The 22,444-nt window shown below is 41.5% G+C and overlaps 2 protein-coding genes across 4 annotated transcripts in view; both read right to left on the reverse strand.

Annotated features, from left to right (window-relative positions):
• sulf2a (sulfatase 2a) overlaps window positions 1-22,444 on the reverse strand; it is a 78,806-nt gene that overhangs the window by 33,779 nt on the left and 22,583 nt on the right. The gene's annotated exons all lie outside the window — the stretch shown is intronic.
• Window positions 9,134-10,526, reverse strand: LOC128317098 (uncharacterized). Its single transcript, XM_053227111.1, has one exon. The coding sequence runs from the start codon at window positions 10,520-10,522 to the stop codon at window positions 9,404-9,406; it is 1,119 nt and encodes a 372-aa protein (XP_053083086.1). The 5' UTR covers window positions 10,523-10,526; the 3' UTR covers window positions 9,134-9,403.

Here is a 22,444-nt window from a genome sequence, read left to right on the forward strand (position 1 = left end):
TGCTGTGAGAAATGTAGCCACAGTGTTTACAATGTTATGGAACCACAAGCTTTAGCTCGCTGTCTCTGTCTATATCATTGCATTAAGTGATGGTAATGTAATCTGTTCTCACACAGAGATTTAAAATGGTAGTCCGCCTATTGCAAATAACTTTTTATGCAAAACATCAGTTTTATATCTTTGTAATCATGTTTATTTTTTTAATCATTGCAAGCAAATACACTTAGTTTTATCATTGATGAGCAATGTGACAGTTACTCAATTATGAAGTGTATTCTTTTTACAGAGAAAACATTCATCCAATTTAAAGAAATTTGAAGAAAGGGGGATGTGATGATATCAACTGATTGTGCCTGTTACTCTAGGAAGCCACTAGATGACACTGTGTTTAATGTTATGTGTTGGATAGGAGGCGAAGAAAAAATAGAAAAAGAATAAAGACATCCTGAGACTGCACTGAGAGGTATTTTATAAAAATGACTGAACAAAACAGGTACCACTACTAATTGTTTGACAGCATGACAACAGAGTTACACTGGTGTAACAGCACACTGGATTGACAAATCTACACTGGAAAGAAGGTCTACCTCTATTGCCTTCAGATGCTTGAAAGGTTCACATGCCTTTGATTTGCTTGCAGGGACCCTGGATGACATCCATTCTGAATATGGCATCACAGAAAAGATAATGAGAATGACAACTGATTGTGGATCAAATTTTATCAACACATTTAAAGTGTATAGTGAATAGAGTCAGCAAGGGGTAATGGGTGCTGAGGAAGTGACTGGAGAGTGATGAAGATACAGAAGTTGAGGTTCAGGACACCTGTCCTATTTTAAACACCAACAGTGGGTTGGAGTATCACCTACCCAAGCATCTGCTCTGTGCGTGTCACCTCCTTAATTTGGTGGCTACTGTGGACACATCCAAAGCAGAGGTCAGCAGTGAGGTATTTAAGAAACTTTCTCATGCTACATTTGCAAAATGCCAGGTATTATACAATAAAACCAGCCAGTCTGCCATCAACACTGAAATTATGCAAGAAGAATCTAAGCTACAGTTCATTCAGCCCAGCCACACAAGATAGAATTCAGTGTACAATGCTGCAGAGAGGATGACGCAGATCCTAAAGGCGCAGGGAGAAGAATCCCTTCAGAATGTATGTGCAACGTATGTAAGTCTGATTTTATTCCACATTGTTCTAATTAGAATACTTAAGGTGGTTGTGTGTTTTAGTTGTTTGACTTATTAAAGGAAAACATTCTTTTTTTATAGGCTGAATCCTGCTGAAGTTGCTTTTCTCTTTGAATACTGCTATGTGATGAAGCCTATAGCCATGGCCTTGAACATCCTTCAGTCTTAAACAAACACTCAGATGGGGGTGGCTGCTTCCCACCATCTACCTTCTTGATTCAAAGGTCAAGGTGTGTCTTCCTCTTATTCATGCTCTGCAGTAGGGTCTACAAAAGCACTTTGGGGAGCTTATGGACGATCCAGAATTCATGATTGCTGCAATTCTTTTTCCCAAATTCAAAACGTCATAGACAGGCAAGGTCCTCATCATTAAAGCACGTAATATTTTCCTAATGTTTTGTATATACAACCGGTGAAATACATATCTATTTCATCAGATACTGTGCTGTCATAAGTTTCTGTTGAAATAGATATTATGCCAAGTTCTGTTAAAAAGTGAGAACACACATCATACATTTTGTCAGGTCAGCAATCATGGGACATTTCACTCATAATCACACTTGTAACTGTTCCACTACTACAGTGCGTGGGTTTGTGTGGAGTTAAGCTACCTGTTCAGTGTTTATTACTTGCCTACTGTACCACAGTCAGACTGCTAAACAATGTTAGAAAAGACAACAGTTATTTAGGGGCTGTTAAGTAAATGCATAAACACTTATGCAGCAAGTGAACAGCTTTAATTAACTTCTAAAATAACCATGACCACACTCATAGTTTGTCCATACCACCCTATTAAGCATACAATAGTTTGTCTCTCAGCATTATCCGCAATTAATATTTGTATTTTTTTGTATATGATAGGTCTGGATTACATCGTGCATCATCTGGCTTGTTCCTCAGAAGAGATGGAACTGTTTCGCTCATTCTCTTCTGTGAAAAACCTAAGCCTCTGACTGATCACACCCTTGCCTACCTTTTCAGTATGCGAGCGCCTTTTTAGTTGTGCTGTTTACACCTAATCAAGCCAGGCTGCACAGTGCAAATTTTGAGAATCAGCTTATTGTGAAACTGAACCACAAATTCAAAATGTATGCTAATTGTTGTTGACCCCTACATTAAAATAGCTGTGAGTCTGTGTTCATGTTCATGTTGAGAACATTGTCAGTTAATGTATATGTTGGTATATTCTCTTCAGTGTGTTTCTCTAATTTGTGCTACAGGCACAAATAAATAAATGTTAACTGAATATCGGTTGCTTTTTCAAATATTACATGCCTCTATTTTCAATGTTAGCAGTCAAAAATAAAATCTATGATCCCTATGTGTTTTTGTTCTTTCTGAGAAACATCCATAAAAGAGAATATGACACTGATGTAAGCTACATTTTTAAATCACAGGGTGCAGTCTTATAAGGTGGAACAACATTCACAGCGCAATACTCACTACTCTTGAGTACTAAAAGAGCTACTTTTTACTCATACTTTAAGTAGTATTTAGGAGAAGTTCTTTTACTCTCACACTACTTGCTACTACTACTACTTTTAATACTCACACTACATTTGAGAAGTAACAGTACTTTTACTTCAGTGTGATCTTCATGTCTTCATGGACCTCGCTTTGTCTACATTCTGGAACATGCCTCTTAGTACTATGCCTCTTAGTTCTAGTGAAGGGAAATTTTAATAAACTTATTAAGTTAATTTAATAAACATAAATTTCAATTATAAAGTGTTTAAAGTGCTTCCATAGGCTGATTACCTTGCATTTGCTCAAATCTAACCACTGTATCATTGACTTCTGTGCTTAAATTTTCAGGAGCGCCAGGCTGTAACTACACTATAACTACTCTCTAGGACTGTTCGTCACAGACACCTGATTTTGGGGGACAAATTGTCCAAAATTCCAAGCATTGTTAATTCTTGTGGATGGGTCCTTCATTAGTGTACCATGGTGTCGCATATGTGTGGCTCTTGTTGGGGAGGCAGAGCTGTTGCTGTAAGTGCCAGACAAAAACAGCCAGCAAGAGGGGGAGAACCCTCAAAAGCACCATTGTGCCCACTTCCACTGTTACAGAGGCACTGTTCAGAGTAATCTTCCACATCTGAATCTCAAAAGGGCACTTTCTTAAGACTTAAGTCACACGCTTCACAAGCTGTATGAATCATTAGGGATTAAGTCAGTTTGTAGAGATGGACTGGCCATGCTATTTTAATGGTAAAAAATACAATTTATAAGTTCTAGCATGCTCCAACTCTACTAGAGGTGGTTGTGCTCAGCCGCCCCTACTGTTTGCCTGATCACAAAAAATTGGTTGGGGATGAGCTCTGGGCTATGCTAAATATCAGGGTCCCACACCGACTGGTTCAACCTCATTATCCTGTTTCCTAAGGCAAATGGTTTATCTGATTCTGTGTGGACTTTAGAAAGGTCAGTAAGGTGTCAAATTTTGGCACTTATCTAATGCCACACAGTGATGAACTGCTCAATTAGTTGTGGTTTTTATGTTGAAATGTTTATGTTGTTTATGTTGAAAGTTTGCTGATGACACTACAGCAGTGGGCCTCATCAGCAACAATGATGAGTCAGCATGCAGGGAAGAGGTGAAGCAACCTGCAGACTGGTAAAGGAACAACAGTCCTGGATAGGTCTTGGCACTCAACCTGAGAGAGTCAAAAGCTCCTTTTTCCTTGTTGTCAACATCATGGGAAACCTCACCTGGACCCCCCCCACACCACCTGCCTAGCCAAGAAAACCCAGTAGCTTCTTCACTTCCTGCGGAATATGAGGAGAGCAAACCTCCCCCACTGATCCCCAACTCCTTTGACAGGGGGGCAGTAGAAGGTGTCCTGACCAAATTTCTCACTCTCAGGTATGGCAACTACACTGTCTCAGACAGCAAGACCCTACAGTGAATTGCCAGAACTGCTTGAAGATCATCTGGGTGTCTCTACTCACCATTGAAACCTCCTATGACAAACACTGTGTCTGCAAAGCCACCAGCAGTGTGGATGACCCACCTACACCTCTCATTGACACTTCACCCTCCTGCCATCTGCATCAGAGCTTCCGAGTCACCACCACCAGACACTGCCACAGTTTCTTTCCTGAGGCAGTCAGACTACTGCTGCTCCCAACACCCATTTGGACTAATCCAAACACTTCCAAACAGATTGTAAAACCATCACTGCACACCTGCACATTATAATGCTGCTATTAGACACTTTTGCTACTGATCTTGCTTTTATGCTTTTCTCCACCTTTTTATCTACCCAAGATCCTATAGTTGTACATTTGTTTGCACTGTTCTGGCTAGCTTGCATGTTCTGTGTATGTATTGTTCTGTGGATTTATTCTCCATTTTGCTCTCATCTTACGCTGCTGTGTATTTACAATTTTTGCAGTCCTGTGTATTATGCTACTGCATTTTGTGTTGCACAATGGTCCTGAAGAAACATTTCATTCCTATGTATACAGGATTTATAGAGGAATGACAATAAAAATCCACTTGATTTGATCTATTTGATCTTGATTTAAGTTCTATTTTATAAGATATATGAGATATATTTTATACAGAATAATGAGGGCGGAAGCCATATTGTTAAATTAAACCAAATTTACAGTGACTAATATAATAATTACTACTTGGACTATATTGGCTTGGACAATTGACTCCTGTTTACTTGTCTTTTATTTGCTTGCCAATTTGCTTGCCAACTGCTTAGCCATTTTCTAAATTATATATCATCATATTTGTCATATTTGTTATATCTTATTACATTTGACAGCAAAGAAAAAAAGCTATTTCTTTCTTTATTATGCATTTTCTATTCCTGATTTTTTTTTTTTTTTCAGGCTTAAACAAGTGCTTGTGTTCAACATGGTGGGCTATTGCACACTTCTACTAAAGAAAATTCTGTCAAACAAGGTAATTTACATAATCTGAATAGTACACCTGGGAAAATTGACTTGTCACACATGCTCAAACCTTGGAGTATGAAGGATTTTATTTGCACGGTAATAAAGTTGGCTCTGTATCTAAATAATATTCTTTATTTATACAGCACTTCTTGTTTTAAGTTTAAGTTAAGATAAAAGGTCAGGATGAAACAAAGTACCCAGCAAAAATGCCCACACTGCCATTTCCAGGCAAGTTGGAGAAAATACATGTGACTGAGGGGAGTTTCACATCAATTAAATCATTGCATATGAATCACTGGATTAGGTCTGGCCCTGCCCCTACTATTTTTTTCTTTCACAGCGACATCACTATTAAGCTAAAAATGGCTTTTTAACAACACCGAAGACCAACAGCACACTGGAAGTAGAATGTGGATAACAGGAAATGTGACTATGAAGACAAGTGTCAGTTACTGTGGGATATTATGATTTAATTATTTAATTTAGCATTAATATACACAATTGTTACTAATGTAAGGAAACATAGACCGTTATCACACCTCAAGTAACGTAACAGTTAGCTTGCTGGCAGATCCGAACAATTATTAAAGACTACTTTAGTACAGTTATTGTTAGCTTAGCCTGAGGGACAGTTAGCATTGTGCTAATCTACTTTACCGATTTGCCAGGAACAGCTGTGGCACGTGCACCTGCTCTTTAATTTGAACACGCTCCTCTTGAAATAAATGTTTTTTTTAAAAAATCGCGCACCTAGGCACAATCGTGTACAGTTTCTATAGTCTCACATGCCGACAGTCATTAAATGACAAAGTAAACAAGCATTTAATAATAAAAGAAACTGCTTAAAATAGCATGTTCCTACCTATTTGAGATTTATATTTGCACCAGTCCATCCTAGATAGCAACTGAGTGATGCTGATGAAGTACACGAAAGTATAAGATGAAACTATTTGATGTTAACATAAGGTGCCCAGAGTGCGCTAGACTGTAAAATGTAAGGAACAATCACTAACCTGTAATTCAGATTATTCTGTACTTACTGTATTTAAATTATTAACATTAGATATTTATTGGTTGACTGCATTCTCACAGTATGCTGTAATTTTTAGAGGTAATTAGAAGATCAGCTATACCTCTGCAAAAATTAAGGGGGGCGGACCAAGATGGCAGCCTGAGCGGACGCAGTTTTGAATGCTTGCACCAACTTTCTTTATAGATGTTGCTAATAAGCTGTATGTAGTTATTTCGGTTCTATATTTGGTTATTACGATTTGTTGAATTATTGACGACTGCTTTTTGCTTCACCATGGTTCGTAAGCGAAGACTTTCGGCTCACTCAGAAGAAGCTAAAAATTCTAGCACTAGCGCATGCTCACTCGTTAGCTGTGGGCATGATTATGTTGCCTTTATAAGCGAGGAGGACTCATTTAGCCTGGCCGAAGAGGAGTTTCTAGCTCTGCCTGTTACACCAAGCAAGTCACCAGCTGCTAAGAAAAAGGCCAGTGACAATGCAAATGTTGATGTCTCGTCTCAGCTAGACAACATTACGCAGCTGATCAACTGCCACTCGGATACGATAGAGCAAAAGATCTCCGACTTGAACGAAAAAGTGGATGCTGTGATGTCTGAGCTGAAGTCCGTGGCAGCAAAGGTGATGTGCCTAGAGCGACGCGTGGATCAAGTTGAACACCCGATTAGCCAGTTTAGTTTTAAAAAGTTTCAGTGTAACTTTTATAGTAGTTAATATTTATGGTTATAATAGTGAACCTGATAATGACCAGTTATTATTTTTGTTAGAGGAGAGACTTCTTTATTGGCTATCCAAATTTCCTGATGCTTATTTAATTTTAGGAGGAGATTTCAATGTTGTTTTGAATGAATCTATTGATAGATGGCCACCAGGATGACCCTCAGATTTAAACTCTAATTTAAAACTGTTTATGAGCAGGTTTGATCTTATTGATGTATGGAGAGAAAAAGTTTAGATGATACTGTGTATACTTGGAGTAATAAGGATGGCTCTAGATGTTCCAGGACAGATTTTTGGCTTGTTTCTAATAACTTTGATAAGAATAATATTCAAGTTAATGTTATGGCAACTCCATTAACTGATCATAAAGCTATTTCGATTAAAATTAACATTTCTCCAAACGCAAATTGTAACAGGCTGCACTCATACTGGAAAATGAATAGTTCTCTTCTCAAATTAAATGAAGTTAAACAGGAAATGGAAAGACTCATTAATTATTATTGGGTAAAAGCGAAAAATGAAGGATTGTTTAAATGTAAGTGGGAATTATTAAAATTTGAAATTGGAAAATATCTGAGAAAATTTAGTAGTGCATTAGCTAAATCACAGCGTCTCATGGAAGAGAAAATTGTTGAAGAGATTTCATCTTTGTCCAGTATTCCTACTGACAATTTATTGGATGAGCAGAGAGTGCGCCTAACGGAACTACAAAATAAGCTTGATGATATGTACAGAACATATTTGATCGAGACAAAAATGGTTAGAGCACGGAGAGCAGATGTCTGCTTATTTTTTCAAACTTGAAAAGTCTAGGGCTAAATTCAATTCTATTTCCAAAATGAATATTAATGGATCTATTACAGATAACTTTGATACAATTTCTAGTTTTTGTTATAATTATTACTCTAATTTATACACATCTAAATTTAGTGAGCTTAATATGTCAACTTTTTGTAAGCATTTAGAGAATGTAAATATAATTAGTCAAGAGGACCAAATATTATGTGATTCCCCAATTACTATTGCTGAAATTAAGGATGCCATTGAATGTCTGAAATGTAATAAATCACCAGGTAGTGATGGAATTACTGCTGAATTCTATAAGTAGTTCTCTGAGATTCTCGTCCCGTTCCTTTTTGAAGTGTATTCTGAAAGTTTAAAGTGCTCTGAACTTCCTACAACTATGACTCAAGGTGTAATATGTCTAATTCCTAAACCCAAGAAAGATTTACTGCTTATTGACAATTGGAGACCCATTAGTTTGTTGAATAATGATTACAAAGTATTTGTTCTTGTTTTTGCCCAAAGGTTTAGTATTAGATTCAATAATTGATGAAAACCAATCTGGGTTTATGAGGAAAAGACATATATTTAATAATATCAGACTTATTTTTGATCTTATTGATTATTCTGATCTCATTAAAGATGATAGTTTTATATTGTTTTTAGATTTTTTAAAGCCTTTGATACCGTTGAGCATCCTTTTATTTTTTATTGTTTAGAACGCTTTGGGTTTGGGAGCTATTTCAGCAATGCCATGAAAACCCTTTATGCAGGTGGCAATAGTTCAGTAAAATTAAGGCAAGGCACCACACAAAGATTTTATCTGAAAAGAGGTGTGAGGCAAGGTTGTCCAGTTTCAGTTTATCTTTTTCTTATTGTTGCTCAGGCGTTTAGTCATTTTATTAATTCAAGTGAATTAGAAGGAATTCAAGTTGAAGGGAGAAGTGTCTTGATAAGTCAGTTGGCCGATGACACAGCTCTTTTTTAAAAAAAATGCTCGTCAAATTCACTCAGCTATCAAAATTATTGAAATTTTTTCTAGTGCTTCGGGTCTTTGCCTGAATTTACAAAAATGTGAATTGTTTGCCTTGAAGAGTTGCCATGACAAATCCATTTGTAATATTCCTATAAAGGACTTTCCAATCTATTTAGGTATGGCTATTTCCAAAAAAGAACAGGACAGAATCTCACTAAATTTTATTCCCGTGATCAAAAAAGTAAAGAGCAGATTTAATATTTGGTTACAGAGGGATTTATCTCTTAAAGGCCGTGCTGTGCTGGCTAAAGTGGAAGGTATTTCTAGGCTTACCTATGTTGCTTCCTCAATTCATTCAGATAGTAAAATAAATAAGATAATTGATCAAACGATGTTAAATTTTCTGTGAAAAAACGTCTCCAGGTTACGTATGTAACGAAACGCTATGGGAACGCCTTCAGCGTGACCGCGCTCTGAATTACATGTCTAATCAGTCTAATTAATGGCGAGACGTCACGGGCGGCGTGACGTAGCGACCCGGAAGCATAAAAGCCCGAGCGGCATGCGCCGCGCTAGCTTTCAAGAAATGAGGCAAGCGCGGCAGGGATGCCGGAAGTGTGGCACTGAGACGCAGCGTCTCGTTCCCTTCGGGGAACCATGGTTACATACGTAACCTGGAGACGTTCCCCTTCAGGAACTTGAGCTGCGTCGAAACGCTATGGGAACAAGTATGCCCACGCCGCCAGACTTACAAATCCCTGCCTAGTGTGGGAAAGGCACAGCTAAGGCAAAAGGACAGAAGAGCCAGGAGTGGCTCGCATATCCAGGCCATAGAACCTGGTAAAAGTGAGGGGCGTGGACCAACCCGCCGCGTCGCAGATGTCCTGCATGGACACACCTGCCAAGAAGGCCTTCGAGGCCGCGACACCTCGGGTCGAATGAGCCTTGACCCCCAGGGGCGAGGGGAGACCAGAGGACTCGTAGGCCAGGGAAATGGCTTCCACGATCCACCGGCTGAGGGTCTGCTTAGTAGCAGGACGACCCCTCTTAGGGGGACCAAAGCATACAAACAATTGGTCCGCCTTCCTCCACAGGGCAGTTCTGTGGACGTACGCGTCCAGTGCTCGCACTGGACACGTACAGTTGAGCTTCCGTTGGTCGGGCTCCCGAAAGGGAGGAGGGCAGAAGGCCTGCAGCACGACTGGCCGTGGCGCCGAGGAGGGGACTTTCGGTACGTACCCCGCTCGGGGGTACAAGAACGCTTTGGCCAAACCGGGCACAAAGTCTAAATAGGAAGGGGCCACCGAGAGGGCCTGAAGATCCCCCACTCTCCTCAGAGAGGAAATAGCCAAAAGAAAGGCAGTTTTTAACGTCAAGAGACGGTCCGAAATCTTCTCTATAGGCTCGAAGGGGGGTTTGCAAAGAGCCTCTAAAACCACGGCCAGGTCCCATGAAGGGACCCGAGATCGCACTGGAGGCCTCAGCCTTAGCGCACCGCGGAGGAAACGTGTAACCAGGGGGTGCCTGCCCACTGACTGGCCACCAAGAGGGGCGTGGTAGGCCGCAATGGCCGCCACGTACACCTTCAAGGTGGAGTTGGTCAGCCCCGCGGAGAGGCGGGCCTGCAAGAACTCCAGCACTGTACCAACCGGGCAGTGAACAGGATTGAGCCGGCGGTCTCCGCACCAGGAAGTGAAAAGTTTCCACTTCAAGGCATACAGTTTCCTCGTTGAGGGAGCTCTGGACTGGAGGATGGTCTCAACAACCTCGGCTGAGAGACCAGAAGCTCTGAGTTGTGCCCCCTCAGAGGCCACACCCAAAGCTTCCACAACTCCGGGCGGGGGTGAAGAATGTCGCCCCCTGCCTGTGAGAGGAGGTCCCTCCTGACGGGAATCTCCCATGGAGAGCCGTCGAGAAGGGAAATCAGGTCCGAGAACCACGCTCGGCCTGGCCAGAACGGGGGCTACTAGCAACAGGTGGACCCCGTCCCGGCGCACTCTCTCCAGAACTCCAGAAAGGCGTACAGACGCAGCCTCGGCCACGCCCGTGCTATAGTCAGAGAGAACCAAAGGGGGCAGTGCGACGTCTCCTGCATCGCAAACAGGTTGACCTGAGCTCGACCGAACACCCGCCATATCTGCTCCACCACCTCGGGGTGGAGTCTCCATTCCCCGGGGATCGGCCCCTGCCTCGACAGGGCGTCTGCTCCCATATTGAGACGGCCAGGGATATAAGCTGCTCTCAGCGAGAGGAGCTTTCCCTGGGACCACACAAGGATCTGGAGCGCCAGCCTGTAAAGGGGTCGTGAACGCAGACCTCCCTGGTGGTTGATGTAATAGGCCACTGCCGTGTTGTTGGTGCGCACCAACACGTGACGACCTCTTAGGTCCGGGAGAAAATGTTTTAGTGCTAGAAGCACGGCCAGCATCTCCAGGCAGTTGATGTGCCAAGTGAGACGGCGGCCACTCCACAGACCACGGGCTGAGCGGCCACTCATGACCGCTCCCCAACCGGTGAGGGACATGTCCGTCGCTAGCATTACGCGGCAACCAGGAGCTCCCAGCACCGGGCCCTGAGACAAGAAGCCAGGCTTCCTCCACATGTCTAGAGCCCGCAGGCACCGCCTCGTGACTCTGATCATCCGGAGCGGATTTCCCCTCAGGGAGAACCCCCTGGTCTTGAGCCACCACTGTAAGGGCCTCATATATAACAGGCCAAAGGGTATTACGATGGAAGCTGCTGCCATCAACCCCAGCAGTTTCTGGAACTGCTTGACAGTGAGTGACCGGCCTTCCCTCACTCTCGCGACTGCCATGCGGATCGACTCTATCCGAGCGGGAGACAAACGCGCCTGCATCGTGGTCGAATCCCACACCACGCCCAGGTAAGTGGTTTTCTGAACTGGAGAAAGCACACTTTTCCCGGCGTTTAGCCTTAACCCCAGTTTCTTCATGTGGGTGAGAACGACATCTTGATGCCGAACCGCCAACTGCTCTGATCGAGCTAATATCAACCAATCATCGATATAGTTCAGTATGCGGATGCCCTGGAGTCGCATAGGAGCCAGAGCAGCATCCACACACTTCGTGAAGGTGCGGGGTGAGAGTGCTAGGCTGAAAGGAAGAACCCAATACTGGTAAGCTTTGCCCCCAAAAGCGAACCTCAGGAACTTCCTGTGTTGGGGAAGGATGGAGATATGGAAATATGCATCTTTTAGGTCGATTGTGACAAACCAGTCCTCGGACCTGATCTGAGGCACGACCTGAGTGACCGTGAGCATCCTGAACTTCAGTCGAGCGACTGAGAGGTTCAACCGCCACAAGTCCAAGATAGGACGCAGCCCCCCATCCTTCTTGGGAACAATGAAGTAGCGGCTGTAAAAGCCAGACTCTCTGTCATGAGGAGGGACCACCTCGATGGCCTCCTTCCTCAGGAGAGTGCACACTTCCTGTTCCATCACCAGAGCCTGCACGGGGCCCACCAAGGTGGGAAGAACCCCGGAGAAACGAGGCGAAGGAAAGCCGAACTGGATTCGGTAGCCTCTCTCTATGGTACGCAGGACCCACTGAGACACATTCGGCAGAAGTTTCCACGCTGCCAAAAAGCTCACTAAGGGGATCAGCCTCTATCAGGCTAGCTGCTCGGCAGGCCTCCAAGGAGGCCGCGAGCCTCCCAGACCCGCTACGTTGCCGGGCGGGAGGTGGGAGAAGCGCTCGCCGGAGACCACTGTGCCCTGAAGCACCGTAGGTGGCAGGGTTGGCAGACCGGCCTCCCGAGGGCACCAAGGCGTGACGGGCACCGTATGATGCCCTCAGCAGCCCTGGGCCCAAACCGTCAGGGCTTCTTCGCCGCGGCCCTCCTCGACAGAAGAACGGTCCTCAGATCCGTTTTAGTGTCGGAGGGACCGGGCCTGGAGTGCCGTCGAGATTCCCGGTCCCGCCTCAGAGGGGCACGGGAGGCAACGCTCTGTTTCCGCGACTCCCTATGGGAGGCGCCCGTACACGGAGGGGGCTGCCCCCGCCCGGCAGCCCCACGAGAGCGACGAGGGAGAAACCGCTGATAGGCCGCAGCCTGAGCGCGAGCCTGCTGGTACCTGTCGACGACAGAGTCTACCGCGTCGCCGAACAGGCCAGAAGGAGCCACTGGGGCGTCCATAAGAACGACCCTGTCCTTCTCCTTCATGTCGGACAGGGTCAGCCAAAGGTGCCTCTCCGCCGCCACCAGGACTGCCATAGACCGGCCGATAGCACGGACGGTCTCCTTGGTTGCGCGGAGGGAAAGGTCAGCGGCCCGCCTGAGCTCCTCCAGGTGCTCAGACGGCATCTCCCCCTCATCCAGCTCTTTGAGCAGGTCGGCCTGGTACGCCTGTAAGACGCCCATAGTGTGCAGACACGCACCGGCCTGACCCGCTGCCGCGTACGCTTTGCCCACGAGCGCCGAGGTGGTACGCAACGGCTTAGTGGGCAGCACCGGAGCCTTCAGGGACGATGCCGTGTCAGGGGACAGATAGCATGCTAGCGTCTGTTCAACCCTGGGCATCGTCCTATAACCAGCCACGTCAAGCCCCCCCACGTTAGCATAATGAGAGGAGGCGGGAGTAAATAGACGGGTGGAAAAGGGCCTGTTCCACGACCTCGACACCACGGTGTGGAGGTCAGGAAAGAACGGCAGGCTCCGGGGTGGAGGTGGCGGTCTGCTGCGCAAAAAGAAACCCCAGAGCGTGCTTCCGAACCCAGGGAGCGGACGGTAGATCTGGAGGGTGAGGAAGGAGAAAAGGGCTCGCCCGTCTCCATTCCCTCCACCAGATCTAGCTGCGAGCCCCACGAATGCAGACGCCGCTCTGCCTCGGCAGAAGCGGGGCCGGCACCGTGAGGCTCGCGAGTGAAGGCTCCCTCCTCAAAGAGAGCCTTCCGAGAGCAAGACAACAGACAACGCAAAGGCTGTGTCTGCCACCGCCCGTGATATAACGCGGGCAGGGAGGGACACACAGCCTAAAACGCTGTCCACTAATCTCGCCCTTCCGGTGTTTCGTTTTGTCTTTGGCCTTAGACATGCCGCCGACAACACAAAATAGACAAACAATATGACAGACAATATGACATAGAGCGCTTGCTGAATGACAGAAAGCTAGCGCGGCACATGCCGCTCGGGCTTTTATGCTTCCGGGTCGTTCCGTCACCCCGCCCGTGACGTCTCGCCAATAATTAGACTGATTAGACATGTAATTCAGAGCGCGGTCACGCTGAAGGCGTTCCCATAGCGTTTCGACGCAGCTCGAGTTCCTGAAGGGGAACCGTGTGCATTATATTAGAAAATCTGTGATAGTTAATTCATATAAAAATGGTGGTCTTGATTATTTAGATTTTTCTATCTTAAATAACACTTTCAAAATTAACTGGTTGAAGTATTTTTTGAAAAACCCTTCTTCTGTGTGGAATATTGTATCTAGTACTGTTTTTGACCAACTTGGAGGTCTCTCATTTTTGTTAATGTGTGATTACAAAATTGAAAAACTGCCTGTTAAATTTTTCACAGGCAAGCACTTTTGGGGTGGAAGTTAATTTACAAGCACAATTTTTCTCCACACCAGTATTATATCTGGAATAATTGTAGTATTCTGTATAAACACAAGAGTATATATATGAAAACCTGGTTTGATAAAGGGATTCTTTTGGTAGGACGGTTGTTGAATTCTCAGGGGTATTTAATGACTTATGATGAATTTCTTTCATACTTTAATTTCCATGTAACCCCAAAAGAATATGCCTCTGTAATTGGAGCTATCTCTTCTAGTATTGTGTCTTTATGTAGAGGTATTTCATACTCTAAACATGCTTCTTTACTTCACCCTGCTGACACTTTCTGTGGCAGAATTTGTTTTTCATCTAGCAAAAAAAATAATAATAAGGCTATACGTTTATTATTTCAAAAAGAAATTGTTAGTAAACCAAGTGTTATTTTCTATTGGTCTAAGTTTATCGGAAATATTAATTGGTGGAAAGTTTGGGTATTACCTAATAAATATCTCATTACAAATAAAATTAAAGAAATTTCATTTAAGATACTGCACAAATATTACCCTGCTAAGCATTTCTTAACCAGATTTATTGAAGATATAGATGTAAAATTTTCATTCTGTTCATTACACCCAGAAACGGTACCTCATATTTTCTGGCATTGTCAATATACAAAGAGGTTATGGTGGGAGGTTTCTAGATTTATAAATGACAAAGTGTTGTGCAACTTTCTTTTACTATATGAACATGTAATATTTGGCTTTTTGAACTATGACAAGAAGTTGGAAAATGAGGCTTACATTATCAATCTCTTGATTATACTTGTTAAGTTTCATATTCATCGTTGTAAATTCAGCAATCAGAAACCTTTTTTTACTTAAGGAATTAGATATTTATGTAAGCACCATTAAAGAGAGTACAAACAAAAAAGCTATAAAAACTGTGTATTTATTTGATACATTTAAGTTATTGTGATTTAGCAAGGCCTTTCATTATTTCATTATTTTATTTTTATTTATTTGCTGGTTTTATATATACAATGTATAGCTAATATGTACTTTTTATATTATCTGTGTATACCCTTGGCACTTTTGTTATGTATTTTGTTATGTTGTTCAAGCATTAATAAAAAAAAAAAAAAAAAAAAAAAGCTATACCTCTGCAACACAAAAGACCATACAGGTGGATGGAGATAGCCCCTCTCTCTACAGAGGAGTTGATCCAAAACAACATACATTAAGAATTTCTTCCTCAAATATCTGTGACAATAATAATTTACTATACTTATGCTCTATTTATGTAAATAATAATTTATCTGTGTAGTATATAATACTCTGGTTCAAAACAAAATATTGCTTAATTTAAAGATGTCACGTAATGCAGGGTGAGATGGATGCAATTGCAGTTAAAGCTTTTATTAAAGGACAGGCAGACAAATCCAAGAGGCAGAGGCTCAAAAACAGGCATGGGTCGGGCATTGTACAAACAGAGCAACATCTAGGCAAAACAAACCAGCGAAACAAGAAACAGGCAAGAAGTCAAAACCTCGGAGCGATACACACTGAACAAAAATGACTTGGTAAAGTCAAGCGATAAACACTGAACAATACTGCGTGAAGAACAAAGACATATTTGATTACAAACTAATGTAATCTAAATGTAATCTAAATCTAAATGGAAACTGGTGTAAATGATCAAGATACATTAGGGAGACAACCAATGACAAGACATGGGTGGAGACAGGACATGAATCAAAACAAAAACACACGTGGCAACATAAACAAAGACATAACCCAGAAGCGCATGCTGTCGCGCTGCTGGTTGCTTAAGCACGCTGAGCGCTTTTGCGATTGGTGTTTGGGGGAAATACTTGACTAGATAGACTATCAGCTATTTTATAAATAATTATTTGTTTTGTTTATTTGGTAAGTTTACCCATTAAGCCCACCAGTATCTATTTTCAGATACCTTTAGTATATATTGATTTTGTCCATAAAGTTTTATTAATTAGTTCTCACAATATTTAAAATGTAAAATATAAAAATACTGTTTAAATATTTTTAAAATGTAAAAATACATTTAAGCCCATAGGTTTTCTAAACAAGCCCACATTATATTTTATTGTTAATTTTTTTTTTTAATTTTTATATAGGATTAAAACATCAAAAATCATTCTTTCAACAAATAACTGAATGAATATCCCTAACTAATACCAGACCCCTCATCGTCATCGGCAGTCAATCAAGTATGACTGTCCTACTTTTGGATCCTTGTGGAACTTCAGGTGGGCAAAGAGGCCAATCCTGGATCTACATATTTTAGGGCAATGTGGGCAGGGATGAGAAGTGGTAGTTAATGGTGCAATTAAGGCTTTTTTGGTAGCTTTCTCCTTTCTGAGTCTGTGCTTGTCTTTTGCAGCACGGTGGAGGTTGTTATTGAGGAGCGTAGTACCCATTTGGACAAGGCTTTGCCAGGCCCCCCTATCGATCCATATGGCACTTTTCGATGTTGACTTTGATGTTATCTTTATATCTTTTCTTTTGACCTCCAGGGGCACAACATCCGGTCAAAAGTTGCGAGTACAGTACATGTTTTGGAAGGCGTGAGTCAGGCGTACGGATAACATGCCCAACCAATCTGAGCTGTGTTTCTGCAGTCATAGCTGTGATGGTTGGCATGTTGGCTTCAGCAAGGACACAGAAGTTAGTTTGTCGATCCTTCCATCTGGTGTTAAGGATTTTTCTGAGGCATCTTTGGTGGTAAACTTCTAGTGCCTTTAGGAGTCTGCTGTACACGGTCCATGCTTCTGAGCCGTACATTGGGGCAGGGAGCAATACGGCTTTGTAGGCCAAAATTTTAGTTTTGGCCTGCAGGTCCCTTTTTTCAAAATCCCTTTTTCTCATTCTTGCAAAGGAGGATAGCACAGCTGAGGCAGTTGTTTACTTCAGTATCTGTGCTGGCTTTGGAGAAGAGAATGCTGCTGAGGTATGGAAACTGTTCTACATTTTCAAGTTTGGTATTGTCAACATGGATTACTGGGGGTAGAAAAGTAGTGCTTTTGTTGGATGGTGGTTGGTAGAGGATCTGGGTCTTTTTAATATTAAAGGACAGGCCAAGTTGCTTGTATGGCTTTCCAAAGGCATCCAAGATGCATTACACTAAAGTGTTGACACTAAGGCGTTGTCATTGGCATACTGCTAACCAATATCGTGGTAGTCTTATGCAGTCTCAATATATGGATGTATGTGTCAGGGCAGCCTGTTTTTGAGAGAACCAGCCCAGAGAGCCTGGCGATTGACAGAATCAAAAGCTATAGTGAGGTCTATGAAAGCCATGTATAATAGCTGATTTTGTTCCTGGCATTTTTGTTTTGACTAAACCCCAGTCAATCCGATCATTTTGACATTCCAACCCCAATCAATCCACCAGTAAGAACATTAGTAAGGAAAAGATTTGATCTTGTACCAAACTCCACCAAGAATAGATTTTGTTTTGTGTCATTTTGAACTTCATTTCTTTTACAGTTTCAGTTGATTTCACATTTTTCAGTTTGTTTTTGTAGGGTCTTTCACTTAGGAAAAAAAAAAGTCTAGTACTTGCAGAGAATGAACCTTATTTTCTCATCTTCTGCATTTTTGTCAAAGACTTTATGAATATCAAAATATAATTAAGAGGAAGAAGGAAAAGCAGTCCATTTGGCCACTACAGTCCTGCATTACGGACTTTATTTTCCATTTTTTTTTTTTATTAATTTGAGTTACCTGTATGCTCAGCAAATCACAACGAACATTTATTTTTTACAGGCTACCTGCAGAGAGTCTGAAATTTCCCTCTTTATAGCTAAACTTAAACAGGTCACCTTTCCCTGCAATGCCTCTTCACCTTCATTCTCGCCCTAAACGACTTCCTGTCCACTCCACATTATCTTCATATTTTTAAATTGTTATTATTTTGTTTAAAGAAATATTTTTTCATTTAGTACTGCTCTTCACAAGCTACATAAAATATTTACATGTTTCCCAGAAAACAAAATAACAATTTTGTTTATTTTTTTTACAATAACAATTTACACCGATCATCCTGTTCAAAATTTTACACCCCCTGGCTCTTTATGTATCACGTTGCCTTCTTGAGAATCAATGAATGTTTGCACCTTTTGTAATACTTGTATGATTCCCTCAGTTGTCCTAAGTGTGAAAAGATGGATCTCAAAATCATATAGCCGCTGTTGGAAAGGGGTCAAATATGCACAAGACACCAGAAAAGCAAAGAATGTGCAGGACCTGGAGGATTTTTCTGAAGAACAGTGGGCACTTTAACTGCTCAGGAAAAACAAAGGATTCATGAACAACTATCACAAAACATAAAAACAGTCATTGATCATCCAGATAACAACACATGTTATTAAGAATCAGGCAAGGATAGAGCTTATTAGACCTGTACAACTCTCGTTCATTCTGGATTGGCTCATCTGTCATTTTTATTTAGGAAGAAAGAAGACTGCTCATTTGGAATATTGCTGTGTTCTGCTGTTAAAATGTCACCTGCTTCATCCCCAGCAATTCCTTCCTCACACAAATATGAAGTAACATATTTCATTTGTGTGAAACCAATGTACATATTTGTATCAGATAAATTTAATGAACATTTTTCAGTGATAGAAAGGAAACGTGTAAATGCAGACAGTGTAATTACTATGCACAGAACCATTTCTGCTGCAAGATATAGACAACTGCAAAAATTGACAGAGGGAAATTATATAATGCAAATCTAAAAATCTTGTGCACCACCACAAAATGGTTTCCCACAAGAAAAACAAGACCAAACACCTCTCCCTTTTCCAATGCCCAAACTTTTTGGGCTAATTTCAGGTATTTTGAGCTGTAGCTCGGCTGGGAACTTTGCAGTGACCTGGTGACCCTGCTCAGAGGAGAAGGAGGGCTTGGAGCAGAAAGCTAGGTGTGTCTCACACCCGTTACACTGTCTATTTCATTGTGAAAGTTATTATTATTGTGACCAGTGCTGATTAAAGGGAAGATCAGGTTCAAATTCAGTGCTGTACAACCTTGAAGATAATTACGTTTATGTGTTAAGCGTCTCCTTCTTATGCTAACACCTCCATTTTCTGCTGCAGCTGAAGAGCCTAGATTTGCGTGGAAAGGGATACAGATGTGGACAGAATTGTTGGTACCCTTACAATGCAGTGAAACAATCATTCATTCCTCCTGAAAAGTGATGAAATTAAAAGCAATTGTCTCATGTATACTTGCATGCCTACAGTATGTCATAGAGTAAAGCAAAGAAAGTGTGAAAAGAGATAAATTATTGCTTATTTTACAAAGATATTCTAAAACGTCCTGGACAGATTTGTTGGTACCCCTAGAAAAGAATATAAATATTCAGATTATAGCCATATTTCAAGCTAACTGTTTTCTTTAATTAGTATCACACATGCCTTCAATCTTGTAATCAGTCATTCAGCCTATTTAAAGCTCAGAAAGAAAATTATAGACAAGCATGTTAAAGGCATAGGCTATAAGACCATCTCCAAGCAGCTTGATGTTCCTGTGATACAGTTACAAATATTATTAAGAAGTTTAAGGTCCATGGGACTGTAGCCAGTCTCCCTGGATGTGGTCGCAGGAGGAAAATCATCCCCAGATTGAACAGAAGAATAGTGCGAAAAGGTAGACAAAGAGCCAAGGAAAACTTCCAAAGAGATACAAGCTGAACTCCAAGGTCAAAGAACATCAGTGTCCGATCACACCATGCATCACTTTTTGAGTGGCAGGGGGCGCATTGGAAGAAGACCCAGGAGGACTCTACTGTTGAAAGAAAAACATAAAAAATCCAGACTGGAATTTTATATTGACAAGCCACAATGCTTCTGGGAGAATGTCCTTTGTTTAGATAAGACAAAACTGGAGCTTTTTGGCAAGTCACAACAGCTCTACATTCACAGACAAAAAAAATTTGAAAGTTTTCAAAGAAAAGAACACCATACCTACTATGAAACATGGAGTAGGCTCGGTTATGTTTTGCGTCTACTTTGCTGCATCTGGCATGAGGTGCCTTGAATCTGTGCAGGGCACAATGAAATCTGAAGACTATCAAGGCATTCTGGAATGAAACGTACTGTGTCAGAAAGCTCTGTCACAGTTGCAGGCCATGAGTCCTCCAATATGATAAAGACCCAAAACCCACAGTAAAAGCATCCAAGAATGTCTAAGATTAAAACAATGAACTATTCTGAAGTGGCCTTCTATGAGCCTTGATCTGAATCATATCAAACATCTATGGAATCCGTGGAGCTGAAACATGCAGTCTGGAGAAGGCACACTTCAAACCTGATACAGCTGGAGCAGTTTGCTCAGGAAGAGTGGGACAGACTACCTGTTGCCAGGTGCAGAAGTCTCACGGAGAGCTACAGATACTCTAAAGGCTGTGCAATAAAATATTTATGCCCATGCCATTTTCATTTGTTTTATCATTTAAAATATTCTTTTGAATCAGAAATCAAAAGCAAAGTCTGATTTTTATTAAATATGGAATAATAATGATGGATGCCAATTACTTTTGTCAGTTTCAAGTTATTTCAGAGAAAATTGTGGGGTCTTTTTTTTTCATGGCAGGGTACCAACAAATTTGTCCATGTCTGAGTTTTACTAATAAAAATTACATTGCGGATATGTACAAATTTAAATTTTTACTAGTAACAATATTAATGTGACTAGTCAAAAATATGTTTTTACTACCACAAACTGCTTTATAGATATAACATTATTTCCTACTTATTTAAAAACAATTTATCTTTAATTCAATTCATCTGTAAATAAGTTTTGACTAGTAAATATAATTCTTACTAGTACAATATATAATTCAGACTAATTAAAATAAAATATTGAATTTTTACTAGTAAAAATTAAATTATGATTTGTTACACTTCTAACAATAAAAGCTAAAATGGCTTGCTATAAGTGGGAGTTAAAAATATTATTTATCAACATAACAGCAACCAAAATCTAATGACAAATTACAAATGAACTGTGAAGTAAAAGACAAATGGTTTGACATGAAAACAGATGACAAAAAGAGAACACTGTACCCAGGTGACCATGGACACCAAGCACACAGGGAAACTGATATTTGAAAATTGTTTTAAGTCTCTCATGCCTATACGCTCTACAGCTTCTCATGCACTGACAAAACTTGAAAATGCACAGATTGGTCTAATTAGTGCTAGCTCAAAAATTTTGCACAACATTAAATGAAGATGCTGTGGCAGAAGTAACAAGTTGAAAAGCCTGCTTTCAACCTCTTTGAAAGCTCATCAACAGGGCCGTTTCTAGGTATAGGCAAACTAGGCAGTCGCCTAGGGCGCCACCAGCTTGGGGGCGCCAATGAGCGCCCCAACACCCCTACCCTGCCCACTCACCCACCTACAAGAAAGAGAGTACCTGTTTTTTTCATCAGTTTTCTTATTATTAGGGGCCAGGCATCGCAGGTGCATAAGCATCTATTGTTTTCATCAGCTTTCTTATTATTAGGGTCCAAGCCCTGTGGGTGAGTAGGCACCTATTGTTTTCGTCAACTTTCTTCTTCTTCTACTTCTGCTCTTGAGCCCATAGAACCATACATAGGAAAGTTACGAAATTTGGCAAATCGATAGGGGACATTCTGAAATGTTACCATATGTTACCACGTAACAGAGTTGCTATCTCAAACCCTCTAGCACTACCAACAGCTCAAATTTGCACTCATTTTTATGCTAATAACTTTTGAACCTTAAGGGCTAGAAACAAAATTCTTGTTTCCTCTGATGCCTTGGCTCATGTCGAGTCAAATGCACCATATGATGTCATTTTCTGTCTGGAAATTTTGAATTTTCTTAAAAACCTACTTTTTCAAACTCCTGAAAATCGAATCAGATCAACCGTTCTCGCATAACGTGCGAACAAATTTGACAATGAGCATACTGAAAGGACATGAGGTTATATCTCCTTAATGCTTTACCATATTCAGACCAAACTTATTATATGTCATAGTGATCATACCTTGAGGGTACCTGCACAGTTTTGGAACAGGGCCACCTAAAGCTCACGAGATATGAAAAAATTATATTTTTGCTTATAACTTCTGAATGGTTTGTCTTAAAATCCTGAAACTGGTCTCTTTAGATTCTGTGAGGTATATTGAGTTAAATGATATGAAATTTTCCATGTTGGGTGTTTTGTCATTGTGGAAGAGGGGGCGTGGTCAAGCGAGTGAGTGGTAAGGAATGCACACCTGCGGGGAATTTGACTAACT

Source organism: Pangasianodon hypophthalmus, chromosome 20 (assembly GCF_027358585.1).
Source record: "Pangasianodon hypophthalmus isolate fPanHyp1 chromosome 20, fPanHyp1.pri, whole genome shotgun sequence".
Classification (NCBI taxonomy): Eukaryota; Metazoa; Chordata; class Actinopteri; order Siluriformes; family Pangasiidae; genus Pangasianodon; species Pangasianodon hypophthalmus.

Bases quoted from the DNA above. Each gene is read 5' to 3' on its own strand.
- LOC128317098 (XM_053227111.1), bottom strand. From the start codon at position 10,522: ATGGGAGATTCCCGTCAGGAGGGACCTCCTCTCACAGGCAGGGGGCGA.